The 22636-nt window shown below is 47.3% G+C and overlaps 1 protein-coding gene across 1 annotated transcript in view; it reads left to right on the forward strand.

Moving 5' to 3' along the window:
* ZRANB3 (zinc finger RANBP2-type containing 3) overlaps positions 1–22636 on the forward strand; it is a 196411-nt gene that overhangs the window by 131286 nt on the left and 42489 nt on the right. Inside the window, exons 12-13 of the mRNA XM_077273065.1 lie at positions 1695–1844; positions 17629–18112. Of these exons, the coding sequence (XP_077129180.1) occupies positions 1695–1844; positions 17629–18112 (634 nt within the window). The remainder of the gene's footprint in view (positions 1–1694; positions 1845–17628; positions 18113–22636) is intronic.

Here is a 22636-nt window from a genome sequence, read left to right on the forward strand (position 1 = left end):
GATATAGTAGAGTGATGCACCATAGAAGATGAGGTTGCACCCCCACCCCTCCATTCCATTCTGTACCCAGACCTAGAGCTTAGGATCAGTCGTACCACATGATCAGTAGGTCTCCTAATAGGATAGGATCACTGGGGGTACGACCAATGGGTCCCTCAGAGATCCTGAGAAGGGGACTTTGCAGAAGCCCATCGTAAGTGAAATATAATTGCTCAACCTCCGCCCCTATGGGAGAAAGCAGAGTACAGCTCTCTGCCATATCCAGCGGTGCCATAGAGAATGAGCGGAAGGGAGGATGAGCATGTACACCACCTTCATTCTAGAAAGGGCTCTGTGTATCCCCCACTCAGGATCACTGTGTCCCCCAGTGGTCAGACCCCATTATTCTACGGATAATTTTCAACGCTCGTTTTCTAGAATCTATATATACCACATACAATATATAAAAGCATCATTTAAAGGGATCCACGCGTCAGGACAGAGCTTTGCGTATTATGGTCCATCTACCACTACAGCCATGTTCCCACTGTAAAGAAAGAAAAAGAAAAAATAATTTTAAAAAATAGACTAGAAAGGTCATTGACGCAGCCCTTAGTCCTGGGTCTTAGGAGTCCAAGGGGCGGGGCCTATGTGTTGTCCAACCATGATTGGCATTTTAGCTGACAAATTACTTACACTGTTGTTCACCCTTCCCAAAGGATGGTAAACCCAAGAAGACAGCCTTTTTTTTTCATTTAATAGATTAGTCTCCATTATCTGCATTGGAAACTGTGGTGCAGGCATCGTCCAGAACGCCGAGCCTCACGTCGGCGCGCACGAAGCCGCATTTATTTCCAATATGATTCTCACTAGGAGTGAAATGATTGCAGTAAATTTCTCCCGTCCCAGGGTTTAATTAGATGATAGTCGTCATACAAGACGCCGCAGACCCCGCTGCTATCAGCGGCCGCGTGGCGTTTCCACGGGTCACAATCTGCTGCGCAGCGCTCGGCCGCGGCCCCGTATTTTAGTCCCAGGCTTTTCTCTGTCGCGGCTTTCATAAGACAAGCGTAGTCGTCCGCTCTTGCACAACTACTGAGCCCACCATATTTCTACGTGTTGTCCCCATTGTCAATCATCTGGTGGAGGGGGTCCAAATATTCTTCTTTTTTTTTTTTTTTTTCCTTTTTTTTGTTAGTTGGTGGTCCCATAGATAATGAATGACGCAGTGATTGATTCCTGCAGGACATTTCAAAGCCCCATTTTTGGCATTGATTGGGGGTCCACCAGTTGCCTTTTCTCACCCTTTATTGCAAAAAAAATAAAATGGATCTCTGCTGTAATCGAGTGGTCCATTCACTATAGGAACTCCAGAAAAAAATGAAAGTTGGATCCACCAATCCCCGGGTGGAATAAGAGGTGACATCTGCTTTGTAATTTCCATTTTCTTGTTTTTGGCCGGTCAGATCTATCACATGACAGACACCGGCGGCGTCCAAAAGACCCAGTAACTTACAATGGTGTCCGCTGGGTTTTTTCCAGCATCTTAGCAGAAAATATAGCGCTGCGTGTCAGGTGTACCGTAATCCACACAAAGCCTCTGACGCGGATGTGAGGGGAGGATCAACCATTATGGCATCCATTCTCCAATTAGACTGCTTGGGTGATATAGGACTTGTATTCCTTAATATTTCTTATTTATTTTTTTACTCCAGGCAAAAGTCACCGGCAGCACGCTAAATGGCAAGAAAGAAAAGATTCAGGCCGAAGTAGACGACAAGGAAAAATGGGACTTCTTGAGCTTTGCCAAATCATGGTCTCCTAGCGAAGAACTGGATGACATGAAAGACCAGCTCTTCACTCATGTAAGAAACGAAAAATTCTGTTTTATTTCATACTTTGCTTTCCAAGAAGGCAAAGATACGTAAAGCAGGCACGATTTCTTGGGAACTCTATCAGGCCCCTTGAGACAACAGTTTTTCTAATAATAAAAAATCTGGGCATACGAGAGTGTGAAGACTGGTGAAATGGGGAAAAAAGGATGTCGGTCTCTGTTTTGTCCTTATATGGTGTTGAGATTAATGAAACACATGTTTTTATGTTTGCTTATTTTTTTATTTCCTCTCGGACATGACCCACAAGCTGCTTCCCCTTTAAATCGTGCAGTCTCGCAGACACCGTGAAGCTACAGCCACATACCTTTCTTCCTTCCCACTACAATAGATTGATTTTTCGGTGACCAAGAAAGTTTATGAATTTTTAGAAATTTTTCCCCTTCTTTCGTTCAATTCTTACCCCTTTTTCTAGAGGTAAACGAACGGGGGATGGTGCCAGTGTGGTAGGTTGGGGTACAGGTTAGGTTGATTTTGAACTCTTATTTTGTTACAAAAGGCACTTCTGGTTCTCGTTCCTTGCACCTTAGATCCTAATTCCCTACCTCCACCTTATTCCTATATAACACTTTTTCATCAGGATTGTTCTCCTGGTCCCTGTTTTCAGCTCTTGTCTCTGGATGTGACCGACTGGAGGACGTGTCTGCAGCGTAGAGAGTGTTGTGTTGGTGGTAACCCTCGCCTCTGAACCTGGCCACACTGCTGACACTATACAGTGACTACTATGGGCATCGTGACCTGGGAATATGACTGGGAATGTCCATACCTACTTGTGTGTAGCTTCAGACAACGTCATCTTATTTGTTAGATATTGTGATACAGTTTATTTATAAATAATGTGGTCCAGGCCTCCAAAATCACTCCACCTGTCTGTTATGTGTAACTTGTTATCCACTGCCTGTTGTCCGGTGCAATCCCGCATTAGCATCAGAATCACCGGGTGACGAATTACAGGTAGTGGGGGTGGGTCTTTGTCTCTAAAGGAAATAGGGGCGGGTCTGTCTCTTTACGGGAAGTGGGGGCATGTATTTGCCTCTCTACAGTAAGTGGGGGTGGGTTTTTGTTTGTCTACAGGAAGTGGGGATGGGTCTTTACCTCTCTACAGAAAATAGGGGCGGGTCTTTGTGTCTACAGGAAGTGGGGGGAGCCTTTGCCTCTCTACATGAAGTGGGGGCAGGCCTTTGCCTCTCTGCAGAAAATAGGGGCGGGTCTTTGTCTCTCTACAGGAAGTGGAGGCGTGTTTTGGCTCTCTTCAGGAAGTGGGAGCCAGTCTTTGCCTCTGTACAAGTATCGGGGGCGACTCTTTGCCTTTCTACTGGAAGTGACAGCTGGCATTGTCTCTACAGGAAGTGGGCACAGGCCTTTGACCCCTTACAGGAAGTGGGGGCTGGTATTTGTATCTTTACATGAAATAAGGCCTGTGTTTCTACAGAAAGTGGGGGCGCTTTTTTGTGTCTCTACAGAAGGTGAGGGCGGGTCTTTGTCTCTCTACAGGAAATGGATGCATGTCTGCAGGAAGTTGGGTGCAGGTCTTTTTCACTACAGAAAGTTGTGACTGGTCTTTCTACAGGAAGTAGGGGGCTGGTCTCTGCAGGTAGTGGGGGCTCGGTCTCTGCAGGAAGTGGGGGGCTGATCTCTGCAGGAAGTAGGGGGCCAGTCTCTACAGGAAGTAGGGGACCGATCTCTGCAGGAAGTAGGGGGCCGGTCTCTGCAGGAAGTAGGGGCCCGGTCTCTGCAGGAAGTAGGGGACCGATCTCTGCAGGAAGTAGGGGGCCGGTCTCTTCAGGAAGTAGGGGGCCGGTCTTTGCAGGAAGTAGGGGGCCGGTCTCTGCAGGAAGTAGGGGGCCGGTCTCTTCAGGAAGTAGGGGGCCGGTCTCTGCAGGAAGTAGGGGGCCGGTCTCTGCAGGAAGTAGGGGGCCGGTCTCTACAGACAGTAGGGGGCTGGTCCCTGCAGGTAGTGGGGGCTCAGTCTCTGCAGGAAGTGGGGGGCTGATCTCTGCAGGAAGTAGGGGGCCAGTCTCTGCAGGAAGTAGGGGACCGATCTCTGCAGGAAGTAGGGGGCCGGTCTCTGCAGGAAGTAGGGGGCCGGTCTCTGCAGGAAGTAGGGGGCCGGTCTCTGCAGGAAGTAGGGGGCCGGTCTCTGCAGGAAGTAGGGGGCCGGTCTCTGCAGGAAGTAGGGGGCCGGTCTCTGCAGGAAGTAGGGGGCCGGTCTCTGCAGGAAGTAGGGGGCCGGTCTCTGCAGGAAGTAGGGGGCCGGTCTCTGCAGGAAATAGGGGGCCGGTCTCTGCTGGAATTAGGGGGCCGGTCTCTGCAGGAAGTAGGGGGCCGGTCTCTGCAGGAAGCGGGGGGCCGGTCTCTGCAGGAAGTAGGGGGCTGGTCTCTGCAGGAAGTAGGGGGCCGGTCTCTGCAGTAAGTAAGGGGCGGTCTCTGCAGGAAGTAGGGGGACGGTCTTTCCACAGGAAGTGAGGGTGTTTTGACAATAGGTTCTTTATCTCTACAGGAAGTTTGGGTGGGTCCTTGTCTCTCTACAGGAAATGGGGGCTGGTCTTTGTTGCTGTCCGTTGAAGTGAGGATTGGTCTTGGTTTCTTTACAATAAGTACGGGGCGGTTAATTTTTATTTTTGCTTAACTTTTCTGTCTGTCAGACTTCAGACATAGCAGAGAGGTGGGCTTTACTTGAGGACATGCAGCTATTGGAGAAAGGCAGGAGCAACGCATGCTGGAAAGTGAAGAATGACGTCTCCAGCACATGTAGTGCTGGCAGAATTATGGTAAAACTAGTTTTCTCCAGAAAAGAGTTTTATTTTATTGCTTGTAAATAAGTGCAGCAGGACCATGTTTCTTACAGGTTTTTGTGCGAAAGGACAGGTATAATATAACAAGATGACTCCTGTTCTGCACCGCGGTCTGGTCCGTGCCAAACCTATTCAGGCTTAGAGAATCCACGTCTGCCAGCACTAGAGGAGCCCACAATTGTGCACATCTAAGGCTGAACTCTCATTTTACTGTTTCTCCTGCCAATTCGGAAGAAAGCCGTTTGGTGAACGTTGGTGTAATGCGCCTCTGCCTTTCTATGGCAACACTCGCTTTCTGGCCTGTGGAAAATAGGCCATAGTGAGGATGAAATCCCTCGTACTCATCTGTTCTGGGCTCTTTGAAGCCAGACCTCACTCCGGAGGAAAGTGCCTTTGTTTTTGAAGGTCATTTTTCTGCCCCGGCGCTGATTCATTCATTCTCTCCTCTCATGTAAGTGCTGGATGGAGACACTGCTGATGATCCGCTTTACTATGCAGCACAATTTTTTTTTAAGGTTTTGCATCTGATTAGAATTTATTTACAGCTGACGGTTCACTTGATATCCAGTCCGTAGCAGAGCCCATCAGCTTTGACACCTGGAAGATGAGGCCCCAGTCAGGACCCTTCAGCCTTTATCCCACCACCCCCCATCTTTGCTTTGTATTTACTTAAGTAAAGGATGTCAAATTAGGATTATCTGGATTTTACTATTTGATGCCAGATTTTCATAGTATAATTTAATAGATAAATGTGTGCACAGCATATAGCATATGGTGCCCAGGTAGGTTCCAACACCTCAATGATATATAATAAAACCTGGCACTCAACTTATACTTGGAAGTGAATTTTATTTTCCAGCAACAAATTTCCAGCAACAAAATACGTTTCGGTCATTAATTAGACCTTCATCAGTTACTGTAGATGCAATCAAAACAATATACAAAGAAAAAAACAAAGTAAATAGAACAGAAAAAATCGAACAAAATAAAGTATGTACAAAACTGGACTTCCAGTATATCAATAACATGGCAGGGTAAATAGTAAAATGGTACATAGAAACCGTACAAAATCAACCAATCTTGGCACAAAAAAAAAGGAAATGAATGGCTAAATCATGAGAGAAGGAGGAGATCACATACCAGATGGTGAGTGGTGCCTGGAAATTTTCCAGGCACCACTCACCATCTGGTATGTGATCTCCTCCTTCTCTCATGATTTAGCCATTCATTTCCTTTTTTTTTGTGCCAAGATTGGTTGATTTTGTACGGTTTCTATGTACCATTTTACTATTTACCCTGCCATGTTATTGATATACTGGAAGTCCAGTTTTGTACATACTTTATTTTGTTCGATTTTTTCTGTTCTATTTACTTTGTTTTTTTCTTTGTATATTGTTTTGATTGCATCTACAGTAACTGATGAAGGTCTAATTAATGACCGAAACGTATTTTGTTGCTGGAAATTTGTTGCTGGAAAATAAAATTCACTTCCAAGTATAAGTTGAGTGCCAGGTTTTATTATATATCATTGAGATTTTCATAGTAAACCTGCAAAGTCCGCACCCAGCGTTGTATCTGGCACCCAGCGCTGTATCCGGCGCCCATCGTTGTATCCGGCGCCCAGCGTTGTATCCGGCGCCCAGCGTTGTATCCGGCACCCAGCGTTGTATCCGGCGCCCAGCGTTGTATCCGGCGCCCAGCGTTGTATCCGGCGCCCAGGGTTGTATCCGGCCACCAGCGTTGTATCCGGCGCCCAGCGTTGTATCTGGCCCCCAGCGTTGTATCCGGCGCCCAGGGTTGTATCCGGCCCCCAGCGTTGTATCCGGCCCCCAGCGTTGTATCCGGCGCCCAGCGTTGTATCCTGCACCCTGCGTTGTATCCCGCACCCAGCCCTGTATCCCGCACGCAGCCCTGTATCCGGCGCCCAGCGTTGTATCCGGCGCCCAGCTTTGTATGCGGCACCCAGCATTGTATCCGGCCCCCAGCGTTGTATCCCGCACCCAGCCCTGTATCCGGCGCCCAGCTTTGTATCCGGCGCCCAGCTTTGTATCCGGCACCCAGCGTTGTATCCCGCACCCAGCGTTGTATCCGGCGCCCAGCTTTGTATCCGGCGCCCAGCATTGTATCCGGCACCGAGCATTTTATCCGGCACCCTGCGTTGTATCCGGCACCCAGCGTTGTATCCTGCACCCTGCGTTGTATCCCGCACCCAGCCCTGTATTCCGCACCCAGCCCTGTATCCGGCGCCCAGCGTTGTATCTGGCGCCCAGCTTTGTATCCGGCACCCAGCATTGTATCCGGCACCCTGCGTTGTATCCGGCACCCAGCATTGTATCCGGCCCCCAGCATTGTATCCGGCCCCCAGCGTTGTATCCGGCCCCCAGCGTTGTATCCGGCACCCTGCGTTGTATCCGGCACCCTGCGTTGTATCCGGCACCCAGCTTTGTATCCGGCCCCCATCGTTGTATCCGGCCTCCATCGTTGTATCCCGCACCCAGCCCTGTATCCCGCACCCAGCCCTGTATCCGGCGCCCAGCGTTGTATCCGGCGCCCAGCGTTGTATCCGGCGCCCTGCGTTGTATCCGGCGCCCAGAGCCGTATCCCGCACCCAGCGTTGTATCCGGCGCCCAGCGTTGTATCCCCGCACCCAGCATTGTATCCGGCACCCAGCGTTGTATCCGGCCCCCAGCGTTGTATCCGGCCCCCAGCGTTGTATCCGGCCCACAGCGTTGTATCCGGCCCCCAGCGTTGTATCCTGCACCCTGCGTTGTATCCCGCACCCAGCCCTGTATCCCGCACCCAGCGTTGTATCCGGCGCCCAGCGTTGTATCCGGCACCCAACGTTGTATCCGGCCCCCAGCATTGTATCCGGCCCCCAGCATTGTATCCGGCCCCCAGCGTTGTATCCGGCACCCAGCGTTGTATCCGGCACCCAGCGCCGTATCCCGCACCCAGCGCCGTATCCCGCACCCAGCGTTGTATCCGGCCCCCAGCGTTGTATCCCGCACCCAGCGTTGTATCCCGCACCCAGCGTTGTATCCCGCACCCAGCGTTGTATCCCGCACCCAGCGCCGTATCCCGCACCCAGCGCCGTATCCCGCACCCAGCGTTGTTTCTCTCCCGCACCCAGCGCCGTTTCTCTCCCGCACCCAGCGCCGTATCCCGCACCCAGCGCCGTATCCCGCACCCAGCGTTGTTTCTCTTCCGCGCTCCCTTCCCTCTCATCCTGCTTCTCCTTTTGTATAGTGATGGCTTATCTTTAGGACACGCCATTGTTATAAGATCGATGGGTGCACAACTGTCCGGTTTAACGTCCCTTATTTTCAGTTTCCTGTCCCCTGGAATATGCAGGAAGCAGAAGTGAGATGTGCCGTGACCCCTTAATTGTGGATGTTTCTGGGGTCAGATCCCCACCAATCATATGGTGATGTCTTGTATAAGAGACGCCATCAGCGCTCCTAATAATAATGAAGACCTAACGACAAAGCCATGCTAATGTTCTGCGATCGCACAGTGACACGCAGCTCCAGCTCTTATAGGACTGCGGAGCGGCCTCCAACACTGCGCCTATTATGATCAATTATAATGTATTTACCCTCACTTCCCGCGGAGGTCGTTAAAGCCGTGCCGTTATCATCCCGACACAGACTTGTAATTCTCTCCTTATAATTCCATACATCATATAAATCTGTGCCGTCGGCCTCATTATTATGCGGGATTTCTATTATTGAGGCAGGGTGGTCCTTATATACCCTCCAGGTAATTGTATATTACGTTTTATGGCTTCTTTACCATAAATGTCCTTAAAGATTTGCTGTGACATTAATGCACTGTGTGGGCGATCCTATAGCTCCACTATTTGCTCCTTTGTCAGCTAAAATAATGGTGGAAACAAGGATACGCTGGACTGTATTACTCTGTTAGCTATGTGTGTATAAAATGTCTATCAGCTGTTTCTCCCCTTTTCCATTTAGAAGTAGCACAGGTGCTCGGCTGAACAAGTATTGACCCGCAGGTGTCTTATGCCTTTGGCCATCTCCGAATCTCCATGATAAAAATGGTTAAAAAAAAATTAAAATAATTGCTTCCTACAGCCACCACTAGAGGGAGCTCTCTGCATACCAAATTCAATAATAAACCCTTGAGCTCCCTCTAGTGGTGGCTTAAAGCAGCAAACATTTTAATATTTAATTATGTTCGGTTCCAATCAACTTTGCTTGTTGCCTAGGTTACCGTCCACCTCTGCAGTCTATTATCAATGGTTGATTTCCTAGGGAGCACAGCTAGCCGGATCACCAACTTCTGCTTGCAGCATGTAAGATTGCAAGGTTTGCAGGGTCAATCAGCAGAAACGCCCCGCTCCTGAAGACCAATCATGAGAATGACCCTTTAAAGAAAACCTGTGAGTAATATTTTCACCAGGAAACGAGAGACGGTGCACTATAGGGCAATATGCAACAATTCCAACAAAACCGACTTCATTGCAATCTGTTGTTGTGAAATTAGCCTTTGTTATCCATATGCAAATTAGGCTGCAAGTGCTCTGCTGGGTGTACCCGAGCACTTGGAGTCCATGGCTCAGTTGCTCCGCTGCTTGATTGATGGTGGAGATGGTCTCCGCTGTGTGACTTCATTTTTCTTTGCATCCAAATTCTTGCATGTGGCGCTCGTCTACTGGCCGGTCATGTGCCGAGCGCTACTGTGCATCACCCAAATCTTCAGTCTTGTACTGCCCATGCGCTCGCTAAAGGAAGGGTGGCGGACATGCGAGACTTCAGCAGAGATCGCCAGTGACAGTGAAGAGTGATCATGGACGGTAAGTGCACTGTACCGGCGCCTGTGCACTTGCAGTCTCATTTACATATTGATAAAAAGTCAATTGTCGCGGATCGCAATTGTGAGGTCGCAGTAGCTGCACTCTGCCTATTCTGCACTCATTCTGCCCGCAGGTTTCCTGTACGGAGCGGACCTTTAATGGTTGACCCTGAATAGCCAGCTTTTGCCTCTTGGAGGAGAGCTAATTTGCATGCCTTTTTTTTCCAGGCAGCAATGCTTGACGTCTAAGTCTCAATCCGTCAGCTTTGGGGGGTCTCCACAACAATGAGCAGAGCTGCGCACAATATGTACATGGCGGTCCGACTAGTGATCTGTTCTCGTTATCTGCACCCCATGATCTTATTCGCCTTTGCAGCAGCTGACTGACACTAGTTGCTGCCGTTCATTTTTCCTGTCAATTAAAATTCCTCCGTCCTCCTCTTCCTCTGTCTTGTGTATTCAGACCCAGCGCTGCGCTGGCCGCAGGGGCTCCTGAGTCACGAGGAGGAACATGTCCCCACTAAATCTAGCGCTCCTATGTGACCGGTGTGCTGAGATGGCAGGAAGGGCTGCAGGGAGCGGGTACTGCCATCGTCCGTGTTTTGTGGGTTTCACCGTTTGCATTTTTTCTACGAGATTTGTGAATATTGTATCACTCCAGGATCTTAAAGGGGATGTCCCAGCGCTGCACATGATGGGATTGCAGCGGGATTTACTATAGAAGGAAGGGGCCGCTGCTCTGCTCAAGTGCGGAGTCGCCGCGTTGCATTTTGCACGTTTCCCTCTAGTCTTGTGAACTGCGGCCGTTCCTTCTAGAGGTGGGATGTGTCACTAACGACGTATCCGAGGCTTCTCCTAATAATCGCGATCAGTGACACAATGTAACCGGACAAATAACGCAAAACCGAGATACGTAACGCCGCTTTACATGGGAGGATATAAAGGCTCCATTCCAATTATCAGCCGTCAGAAGGAGCTGAACACCTCACTGTCGGCTGATTGGATCGTTTGCGCGCCCATCGTTGTCTGCAGCACTTACTTATGTGCTGCCGACTGTAGAAGAGCTGCATGTCTACCATACAGTCTGTATGAGCCATGTAAAAGGGCCGTCCAGAGCATCGATGGACTGTTACATTGATTATCGGAGCGCGTCATATTACTTTGGAAGGGTAGAGCCAGTGATGAGAAGCTGCCCACCGACACGGCCAGTCGCCACACGAGTCTTTGTTCCACTGCGGTGCACGGAGCTTCAAACGTGCTGCCGCCACCACACCGCCACCACAACCTTAACCCACCCGTAATGTATCCGCGCATGTTAGAAGATGAGTGCAAACTGTTCTGCTGCGGCCACACGGTGAGGAGGGCGCGCGGCTGATCCCCCTGTAGCGAGCAAATCACTGCACGATTGTGAAACCAAATCAGGCTGCAGTCGGCCATGATGGTGAGCGGAGCTCCGCCACACCGTCTGGTCTGACGCTTACTCTCTGTTATCAGCCATGTGAGGCCTGTAGAGCTCTTTAATTTGCAGACTGATGGGACGTTCAGATAATTCCTTGCCCCGTTATCACTGCATTATTTCTATGTCGCCTGGAAGCTTTTCTGCTCTGATATAATCACTCTGTGTTATTACGCAGCTGCACTTTTATTCACCCCTGCATTTTTATGCGCCACTGCACTTTTATTCGCCGCTGCATTTTTATTCGCCGCTGCATTTTTATTTGTTGCTGCATTTGTATTCGCCACTGCACTATAATTCGCCGTGGCACTATAATTCGCCGTTGCACTATAATTCGCTGTTGCACTTTAATTCGCCGTTGCACTTAAATTTGGCGCTATGCTTAAATTCGCTGCTTTGCTTTAATTCGCCGTTGCGCTTTAATTCGCCGTTGCGCTTTAATTCGCCATTGCTCTTTAATTCGCCGTTGCGCTTTAATGTGCTGCTGCACTTTAATGTGCTGTTGCGCTTTAATTTGCCGTCGCGCTTCAATTCGCAGTCGCGTTTTAATTTGCCATTACACTTTCATTTGCCGCTGCACTTTTTCTCGCCTCTGCACTTTTATGCACAGTTGCACTTTTATTCGCCGCTGCGTTTTTATCCGCTGTTGCGCTTTAATTCACCGCTGATCTTTAATTTGCCGCTGTGCTTTTACGCGCCGCTGGACTTTTATGCGCCACTGCACTTTTACGCGCCGCTGCACTTTTACGTGCCACTGCATTTTTATTTGCCGCTGCACTTTTATTCTCCGCTGCGGTTTATTTCGCTGTTGCGCTTTAATTCGCCGTTGCGTTTTAATTTACCTCTGCGCTGTAATTTGCTGCTGTGCTTGTACGTGCCGCTGCACTTTTATGCGCCGCTGCACTTTTATGCGCTGCTGCACTTTTACGTGCCGCTGCACTTTTACGCGCCGCTGCACTTTAATGCGCTGCAACACTTTTACGCGCCGCTGCACTTTTACACACCACAGCTTGTAGATTTATTTCCTAGAAATATCATATTTTTACATCCCATCAGATTGCACATGGTGAGGTTGCCAAACTCAATCAATTCCTTCCCGTGTCGCCAGCAGCCGTAGAGAAGGCACAGATGCAAAATGTTGTAAACCGTGGAAATCCTAGCACTTTCCTAAATACTGCATACGGATGCAAGGGAATGTTTTGTACCTGCCCCCTTCCCTATTTCACTGCATCATTTTTTATTCCTTTTAGACCCTACTAGAAATTTCTGGGTATTGCAATGCAAGATGAGCATCTGCTGATGTGTGTAGGTACAGAACACGCCGAGGCCGCACTGGCAGCTATTTCCCGTCCCTACCTCTCCGCTCAGTCCTTGCATCGGTGGCTGACCCCCCAGTGTTAGCGGGGCATTGTATGATAGCTGGCGCTCATTAGTGGCTCAGCTGACGTGCCCCGGGCTATGCTGGGTGTGAAAGGCTTGCAAGAAGACCCAATTATATCAGCTGGCTATTTCTGTACCGACGAGCAGCAGTATTTAAAGAGCACATCCCCAACCAAGAAGGAAGACTGGGCCCCGTGCAGCGCTGACAGTATCTGTCCAGTGGGGGCGCAGGACACATCTGGAAACCTCTGGCGGTGTGCCCCCCGGCCCTGCCGCCCTCTGCAGGCGCCGCCTGGCACTGTTCAGTGTGATTTGCTGTCCATGGTCCTGTAGCCAAAACCCACAGCAGAAAGTCGCTTCACTCACAGTATAAAAAGAGCTAAGCCAGCAAACGCCCCCGGCGCACCCCTGCCGCGCTCCTTAATAGCCGGCTCACTGGTAATTAAGAAAAAGCAAGCGACATATTATATCCCGGGTGATGATAACGGGCTAAAAGAACAAGCACAGCAGCTGCTGGTGCCAAGTGTTATGGCAGATCCTCCGCTGCTGCAGATACATGCCATGAAACCGCCCGTATGTGCCGCTGTGTAAATCTACCGCTGCGGGAAAATAAAGATGGAAAACTGCTTATCTAGCGGCAAATAAACAAGGCGACGGGAAAAGGACAGAGTTCAGCTCAGAGCAGCGGATCGGCTCGTGATAGCACTGTATTAACCCTTTAATGACGCGGCGCGGGAACGCTCAGTGACGCTTTTTGTTTAGCTTTTTATACCCTTTTTTATCTCCGCCTTTCGAAAGCGGTAACTTTTTGTTTTTCTTTTCTGTCTGTATGTTTGAGATATGCATAATTCATTGCAAAAGTTTTAGACCCTTTTTTGGGGATGGTGGAAAAAAAAATACGCCACTGTGTCACGATTCTGTGAGCTTGGCTTGTTGATGCTTATGGTCTCACGGCATTACGATAATATATATATATATATTTGTGGTCTTTGTGATGCCGGATTTTACAACCCAGAGATTTCTTGCTTTTTCTTCCATCAACGGAGCTTGTGCTTGTCCTTTTAAATTGGTATCATTTTGGGATAAATACGATGTTTTGATCACATTTTTTATTCCATTTTTTTGAGACATGAGTGAATAAGAAGTTAGCAAAAAGCACTGGATTTAGTGTGTCTATGTAACTTACATCCAGAGCCCTGCTGTTGTTTTACTAGATCAGACCGTGCTGATGAATGAGGCTCAGTGTGTACAGGTACTTACCTTCACTGGATGGATATTATATGGGGACAGGCAGATGGTGACTATAGATCTGCGGAGAGCTAGATATGATAGTGTCATGGATGTGACATAAACAGGGGATAGATAAGACTAGAGGAGGAAGGGGGATGGAGGGAAGAAGAAATGGATGGGTAGATGGAGGGATGGATGGCTACATGGAGGGATGGGTGGATGGATGGAGGGTGGGATTGGTAGATGGATGGAGGGTGGGATGGGTAGATGGAGGGTCAGGTAGATGGAGGGAGTGATGGGTAGATGGAGGGAGCGATGGATGGGTAGATGGATGGGTAGATGGATGGAGGGAGGGATGGCTACATGGAGGGATGGGTAGATGGATGGAGGGTGGGATTGGTAGATGGATGGAGGGTGGGATGGGTAGATGGAGGGTCAGGTAGATGGAGGGAGTGATGGGTAGATGGAGGGAGGGATGGATGGGTAGATGGATGGAGGGAGGGATGGGTAGATGGATGGAGGGATGGATGGGTACAAGGATGGAGGGATGGATGGGTGGATGGAGGGATGGATGGATGGGTAGATGGAGGGATAGAGGGATGGATGGAGGGTGGGATGGGTAGATGGATGGAGGGTGGGAAGGGTAGATGGATGGAGGGTGGGATGGGTAGATGGATGGAGGGAGGGAGGGATGGGTAGATGGAGGGAGGGATGGGTAGCTGCAGGGAGGGATGGATGGATGGGTAGATGGATGGAGGGATGGATGGGTAGATGGATGGAGGGATGGATGGAGGGATGGGTAGATGGATGGAGGGAGGGATGGGAAGATGGATGGAGGGATGGATGGGTAGATGGATGGAGGGATGGATGGGTAGATGGATGGAGGGATGGATGGGTAGATGGATGGAGGGAGGGATGGGTAGATGGATGGAGGGAGGGATGGGTAGATGGATGTAGGGATGGATGGGAAGATGGATGGAGGGATGGATGGGAAGATGGATGGAGGGATGGATGGGAAGATGGATGGAGGGAGGGATGGATGGATGGGTAGATGGAGGGATGGATGGATGGGTAGATGGATGGAGGGAAGAATGGGTAGATGGATGGAGGGAAGGATGGGTAGATGGAGGGAGGGATGCGTAGAGGGATGGATGGGTAGATGGATGGATGGGTAGATGGAGGGAGGGATGGGTAGATGGATGGAGGGTGGGATGGGTAGATGGATGGAGGGAAGGATGGGTAGATGGAGGGAGGGATGGGCAGAGGGATGGGTGGATGGGTGGGTAGATGGAGGGAGGGATGGGTAGATGGATGGAGGGAGGGATGGGTAGATGGATGGAGGGAGGGATGGGTAAATGGAGGGAGGGATGGGTGGATAGATGAAGAGCTATATGGAGTGATCAAGGCACAGATGTAGAGATTGAGGCACAGATATAGATAAATGGATATAAAGGAGACAAATAGATATAAAGTAGATAATGTGATGAAAGAGTAGGTATATTAGATGGATAGAAATATAAAATACATAAAAGATGGATAGATATGTATGAGATAGATAAAAAGTCAAACATAAAGTAGCAATAATAAATATAATTTAATAATAAATTGCATTAACACTAAACACCATCCTGGATACAATCCTCTGGATCCTCGGCCAGAACCTCACCAAGCGCATAGATGGTAAAAGGCAGCGCTCCCATAATATGTCTGCAGGCAGATATCGGGCTGTGTTCAGACAGTTACAGAAGTGTGATCTCCTCGGGGCGGGTGACGGGACGGATCATTGGTCGGATCACACAGCTCGTTACCAGTCTATTGGTCACTACATGATCTACCTCTGTATATCGTATAGTCAGATACTTATTTACATGACTTTGCAGAGTTGTGGAGGTGCCATTGAGCTTTAGTTATATTTTTTGATTTTAGACAGTTCATCCAGGAGCCGCGGAGGTTTAATTACTATGTGCAAGTGAATCTCAGTCTAATCTGAGGCACGATGACACTGATCGGTGACTGCTCCGAAAGAGAGCTCTGGAGAAAGCGCCCCTTCTCCCTTATTAATAACCAGTGGTTACCGCGAGGAGCGAAGGCATCCTAGCAACTTTTATAAATGACTGCGGCCCCCTCCCCCGCACCTCTGGGGGCCCTGGATCTGTAATAAATACGTTCTATTTTCAGTTTATTGTGTATATGTTAATTGCAAAACTATTGTGCACCATCCTGAGAAATTAACTCTGCAAAGGTCATCACAAACTGTTATTAACTTTGCATTGCTCGAGATGGCGGCTCTCTGCTGGGGAATGACAGCTGCCTGCGCGGCCACCGCCGTCTGCGGAGAAGGAGGCAGTCGCCACCTCCAAATGTATGCGACCAAAAAGAAATCTAACCCGCGCCTCCTAATAGAATGAAGCAAGTGTGAACAGGTGCAAGGGGTGCACACACATTGGTCAATTTGTGCGGAAATTACATCCGTCTTACAGTATATACAGTGCCTTGAAAAAGTATTCCTACTGCGTGAACTTTTCCACATTTTTTCACATTAAACCCACAAACGTAAATGTTTTTTGTTGTGATTTTATGTGCTATACCAATGCAAAGTAGCAACTGTTTGTCATGTGTAAAGGAAACGATACAGGGTTTTCTAATTATTTAAAAAATGTAAATGTGAAAATTGTGAGGTGCATTTGTATTCAGCCCTTTGTAGTCTGATACTCCCAAATAAAATCCTGAGTGACCAATCGCCTGCAGAAGTGAAATGGTATATTGCGTTCACTTGTGTGTGATTTCTTATCACTATAACTACAGCTGCTCTGTGAAGGCCTCAGAGGTTTGTTTGAGAACATTAGGGTTCAAATAGTATCATGAAATCCAAGGAGCCCACCAGACAGGTCAGGGATAACGGTATAGAGAAGGGTAAAGCAGGGTTAGGTTTAAAATTTAAAAAAATAGCCCAAGCTCTGAACATTTTAGGGACCACTGGTTCTATCCATCACCAAAAACGGAAGGAGTATGGCACAACTTGCAAACCTACTGAGACATGGCTGTCCACCTAAACTAACATCTCATGCAAGGAGAGCACTAATTAGAGAAGCAGCCAAAATGCCCACAGTCACTCCAGAGGAGCTGCAGAGATCCACAACTCAGGTGTCAACAGGACAAATATTAATCATATACTCTACAATCTGGACTTTATGGAAGAGTGGAAAGAAAAAGGCCATTTACTAAAGCCATACGGTGTCTCATTTACAAAAAGTCATGTACGGGACAAAATGGCAAGTAGAAGAACGTGCTCTGGTCAGATGAGACCAAAGTAGAACTTATTGGGCTAAATGCAATTTGTGGCAGAAAACTAACACTGCACATCATCCTGAAAACACCATCCCCACCGTCACACATGGTGGCGGCAGCAGCATCATGCTGTGTGGAGGCTTTTCTTCTGCAGGGGCAGGGAAGCTGGTCAGAGTTGATGGTAAGATGGATGGAGCTACATACAGGGCAATCCTGGAGGAAAACCTGTTAGAGGCTGTAAAAGACTTGAGACTAGGGCGTAGGTTCACCTTCCAGCAGGACAGCGACCCTAAACATCCTGCCAGAGCTACAATGGATGGTTAAGATCAAAGCATATTCGTGTCTATAAACGCCCCAGTCACTGTCCAGTCCTAAATCCCATTGAGAATCTCTGACAAGATGTGAAAATTGCTGATCACAGACGTCTCCATCCAATCTCACCGAGCGAGGGTGCGTTTGCATAGAAGGGGCTGAAATTACAACATCAAGATCTGCAAAGCTAGTAAAGACAGACCCCCAAAGACTGCAGCAGTATTTGCAGCGAAAGGTGGTCCAGGGGGATGAATACAAATGCATGTCACTATTTTCAGATTTATATTTTTAAAATATTTAGAATGCCCTGAATCATTTCCTTTACACGTCACAAATACTCGCTACTTTGTGTTGGTGTCACATAAAATCCCAATAAACCTTTAAGTTTGTGTGTGTAACACCTGGCTGTGCGAGGATGTGCAGCTCCGCTCTATTAAAGTGAATTAAGTTCTATTACATGTTAAATTCTGTCTCTTCTCAGTTCGAAAAAGAGAAGCAGCACGACATCCGCTCCTTCTTCTCACCCAGGCCGGAGGCCGAGAAAAAGCGCAAGAACATTTCTAGAGAAGAAGAAGGCGTAGAAGCCGCTGGGGAGATAGACGACAAAGCTGTAGAAGAAGTGTTTGCCACCAAAGCCCCATCAGATGACCGTGAAGTCGTTGATGTTGATGCCCTCTTTCCCGATGAAGACTTTGAACATCAAGCCAAACGTTTCCGACCATCGGGCAGCCAGACCCCTAAATCCACCCCTAAAAGTGCCAACTGTGGAAAGAGAAAGTCTTGGAGTGGCAAACCTAATGCCTTGTTTTCTTCACCTAAGACGCGGGGACTTTCAGAAGGGGCTTTGCTTACCCCTCCAAGACCTGCCCTCTCGGAGAAGCAGTGGAACTGCCCGGCCTGTACATACACCAATAACTCCTTACTGCCGTATTGCGAGATATGTGAAAGTCCTAGGAGCAGAAAAGGTAGGTGTAAGATTAGGAAACAAAAAGTCCTGATAGTGATACTGTGACTGTCCATCTTCTGCCATCAGTTCTACCAATTCAGTATACAGTAAGCTCACAAGCGCCCCCCAATGGTGGCAGAAGGCAGGCAGAATGTGTCATTGCCCTCTGTGTGATAGTGGTTATAGAGATGGAGATTTGGTGCTGTGTGTCCTAAAAGTAGAGTTCTGTCCACTATAGAGTTTCTACATTTTCTTGTCATTATTTAGTGTTACCCCACACATGTATTTTTTATCAGTGTTTGTCATTTCCAATTTAGCCTAGTTGGGTCTAGATTAGTGTACAGGAGCGTTTGGGGGTTGTAATTTTTTATTTATTTTGATATGGTTATTTTATGTGTATGATTAAGTTTCTTTTTAATTTTTATCATTTAAAAAGATAATTAAGGGACATTATTACTTTATTTTATTTTAGTATTACTTATATTTTTTATTTTTTTCAATTAGTTTTATTATTTATTTCTAAATCTTATTTTTTCCTCTACCTTCTTCATTCCTCTTTTTATTCCTTTTTCTTTCTTCCTTTTTTCTTCTTTGATTCTTCCTTCCTTTCTTCTTCGTCCTTCTTCCTCTACTTACTCCCTTCTTCTTTGTTAGTTTTTTCTAACTTCCTGTTTTTCCTTTTTTTCCTTCGTCCTTTTTATTTCATCCTCCTTGATCCTCTTCTGTCCTCCCTTTTCTTCATTCTTTTTCCTTTTTCTTCTTTCTTTTTACCTTCCGCCTCCTTTATCCTTTTCCCTCTTTCTTTTTCCTATTCCCTTCTTCTTCCTTTCTTTTCTTACTTCTTCTTTCTTCCTTACTTTCTCTTCCTGCTTTTTTTTCTTCCTTGATTCTTACTTTCCTTTTCCCCTTTTCTTTCTTCCCTTTTTTTCCTTTTTCCTTTATGCTCTTCCTTCATCTTTTTTTCTTCATTTTTTCCCTCCTCCTCCTTCTTTCTTCCTTCCTTCCTCCTAGCACTTTTTCCTCCTTCCTGCTTCTTACTTTCTTCCTCTTCCATTTTTTTTGTGATTATTCCTCTTCCTGCTGCTTTCTTGTTTTTTCTTCTTTGTTTATTACTTCCTTTTTCTACCTTCTTTTTTCCTTCATCCATCCTTTTTCATTTTTTCTTCTTTCTTCCTTCCTTTTTTTTCCTTCTCCTTCCTTCTTCCTCCTATGTTATGCTGCTCCTCCTTCTTCTTCCTCAGAGACGGCAGAGTGTTTGGGGGTCTTTGTCAGCACCACGCTTTTTTGAGCACCGATCCACACTCTTTTTCACTGCGGCTGCACAGTGAGAGGAAATAGGAAAGATGATGATGGACGATTGTGGGAATATCCCTTTAAGCAGCTTCTATCCATCCCCCCATATTATAGGAGCATTATAAATGATATAATGCGGTCAATGGCAAATTCACCTTTAAGAAGCGGAATCTGATGGAGGCAAACGAGGTTATGCACATTTCAGACGTCTGCACAGGGGACAAAAATCCTACCTGAGCATCAATCTGTGCATGTGTCTCCTCGGAAAGTGAAAGGTGCCAATTTCTGTCAAGAACGTATGTTGAGATCTGCTATGGCATGGCATTAAGCTTGGCACAAATGGACATTTCTGATTAATATCAGCGGGACACGAATTCAATGGGCAGGAGCGGAGGTCCCGTTTCCATGGCAGCAAATAAGCCTAACATTCATCGCCCTGCTGTTTTCTTTCCCCGTCTGGAGATTTATGATCAAAAGGGCAATGAAATTATAGATTTTTAGTTCTTTCACAGACTAATGATGCTGCGTTTGCATTTCATTCCAACTCGCCGCCGCGTGCGCGGGACCAGGCCACAAAGTTTCCTGCATTCTGCTAAAGTTTGCATTGTTCTAGAACTCTGGAGTCCGGAGATACGTTCCTTAGTTTTTGGATTCCCGACGTGAGATTGGCGCTGAACCCGTGGACCGCGGCATTCTGGACAGAAGTGTCCGGAGAACTCGGGGTCAGTAAGGATCGGAGATACTGTGGGGAGAGTTATATTCCAGCAAGTGCACTTACATTTCATACAAAATCTGCATATTCCAAGGAAAAAAAATGTGTGTTGTTATAGTGTTAAAAAATAACACTTCAATGTAGAGCTGCCATATTCATAGACATCTCCAGAAAGGGCCGAAAGGTCCGTCGTACAAATGAATATAAGAAACCTTGTAATATAGCTGATCAGAGAAATATTCACTGTTCTCCACTTAAGAGACACTTTTTTTCCATCCCTCTACCTTGTGAAGTCACCACTCAATCGGAAATGTTACCAAAATCCGTCTGACAGATGAACTGAGGGATCTCTCTGTGGAGTGAGGAAGAGGAGGGAGAAAAAAGTGAGAGATGGGGCTCTAACACAGACGTAATCTGACATGTGCTGGTGCTTTCTAGTAAGACCACAGCTGGATTCACAGCCACATTGCTCAGTACAGCTGCATAAATTCCTCCATGCTGCTTCTGAACGTGGGATACATAGAAACAGGAGAGAAGAACTTTCATGCCTGTGTACAGGAGATATTATGACAGCCAGTCTACAGCCACAAGCTCAGAGACAACTGAAAATTAGAGAGAGAGAGTCTGCAGAGGGGAAAAATGGTGATCATGTGCTACATAGAGAAAAGAGAGCAGGAATCCCTCATGTCTGTGTGTGCTGTGTATGGGAGACATCATAGCAACTGGTTTCCATCCAAGTTCAGAGACTTAAGAGAAAATTATAAATAGATCCTGGGAACGATGTAGGATACAAGACTACCCCTTTAAATAGAAATAATTTGCACTGGCAGACAGTCAATAGGCACATTGGGTGCTGTTTTGGGAGGGGAGGGAGGCAGCCATTTTTTCCTAATTCTGAACAACCCCTTTAAGAAGTCTTCAGCCCAGCGGGTGAATTCTGATGCTGAAAATTGCAGACGACGACTGTGACCTTTTGTCCATGAGTTATGTATATAAATCGCAGGTATCTCGCTCTCATACATAGAGATGGTCATGGCGATCTCTATCTACCTGCGGCGGTGTGCAGTATAACTGGGCAGTAGTAATAATCGCACTCGTTAGCAGCGGTGACTGCCGATATCAGGACGATGACACGGACTGGTGGCCATGTGATTAGACACCTCGGCCTGTACATTACAAGGGATCACCCCCCCGTGCTGTAAGTAAGTAGAGGAGAATACTGTGATAATCTCCTGTGTGTTATATTGCTATACAGCCTGTTCACTCCAATTATAGTATTTTACCTGCAACTCCATCATCGCTCGTAATCCCCTGAGAATCTGGAAATTACAGAAATGTGGAAAACATTTATAAAGGATGCTACGCCATTTTTCTGGTATTGAAAAGACGTTTTTGTGTGAAAATTGCAACTTTTAGCCCCCTTTCTACAGCCGTTCTAGAGGATCATCCGGCACCACCAAGTTCTGCGTCAGGTGGTGACTATGGCATCTTGCTCACATGTTCTTACCGCCGGGGCATGTGCACGATCAGTGATCAACTGTGATCAGTGCAAGATCTGAGCAGCAATTCTTAATTTTCCCTGCAGCTCCTCAGTCCTGTCAGTATACAGCCCAGTACTACAATACACGTCTTTTCTTAGTCCATCTATATACTATGTGCAACCTTCTCCTGCAGAGCGTAACTTCTCTTAGCCGTTCTATATAACAGCCTCCTGCAGTACATCACTCTTCTCAGCCCCTGTACATACAACTCCATCCTACAGTACATCGCTCCTCTCACGACCTCAATAAAGCCCCATCCTGCAGTACATTGCTTTTTTTGGTCCTTTCAATATACATCCCCATCCTACTATTCATCACGCCCATCTATACATTATACATAGCCTTCTCCTTCAGAAAATAGCTCATCTACTTTCTCCTCACCTCTGCGTTGTCTGAAAGGATCAGCAACTTTTTGCGAGATTATGGTACCAATACATTGGTAATTGCACCTGCTCAGTGACCTGCAGCTTGCCACTTCTGTCCGCCATGAGACTTATTCCCGCAGTACATCGCTCCTCTCAGCTTCTTCAATATACAGCCCCATCCTGCAGTACATTGCGCCTCTTAGCCCTTCATTATATAGCCCTATCATGCAAAGCATTGTTCCTCTCCTCTCCCCCACTATACAATCCCATTATGCTGTACATAATTCCTCACAGCCCCAGTATACAGCCCCATCCTGCAGTACATCATTCCTCTGAGTCCATCTATATACTATATTCAGCCCGCTCCTGCAGAACATAGTTTCTCTTAGCTTCTGTCTTTACACCCTCCTCCTTTACATCACTCTTTTCAGCACCTGTATATGCAACCCCATCCTGAATGACATCACTCCTCTCAGCCATGTCAATATACTGCCCCATTCTGCAGTACATTGGACCTATCAGCCCTCTCAATATAAAACCCCGTTATGCACTACATCACTTTTGTCAGCGCTCCCAATGTAAAGCCCCATTCTGTAGTAAATTGCTCCTCTCAGTCATCTCAAAATACAGCC

The sequence above is a fragment of the Ranitomeya variabilis genome, chromosome 7, assembly GCF_051348905.1.
Source record: "Ranitomeya variabilis isolate aRanVar5 chromosome 7, aRanVar5.hap1, whole genome shotgun sequence".
Lineage (NCBI taxonomy): Eukaryota > Metazoa > Chordata > Amphibia > Anura > Dendrobatidae > Ranitomeya > Ranitomeya variabilis.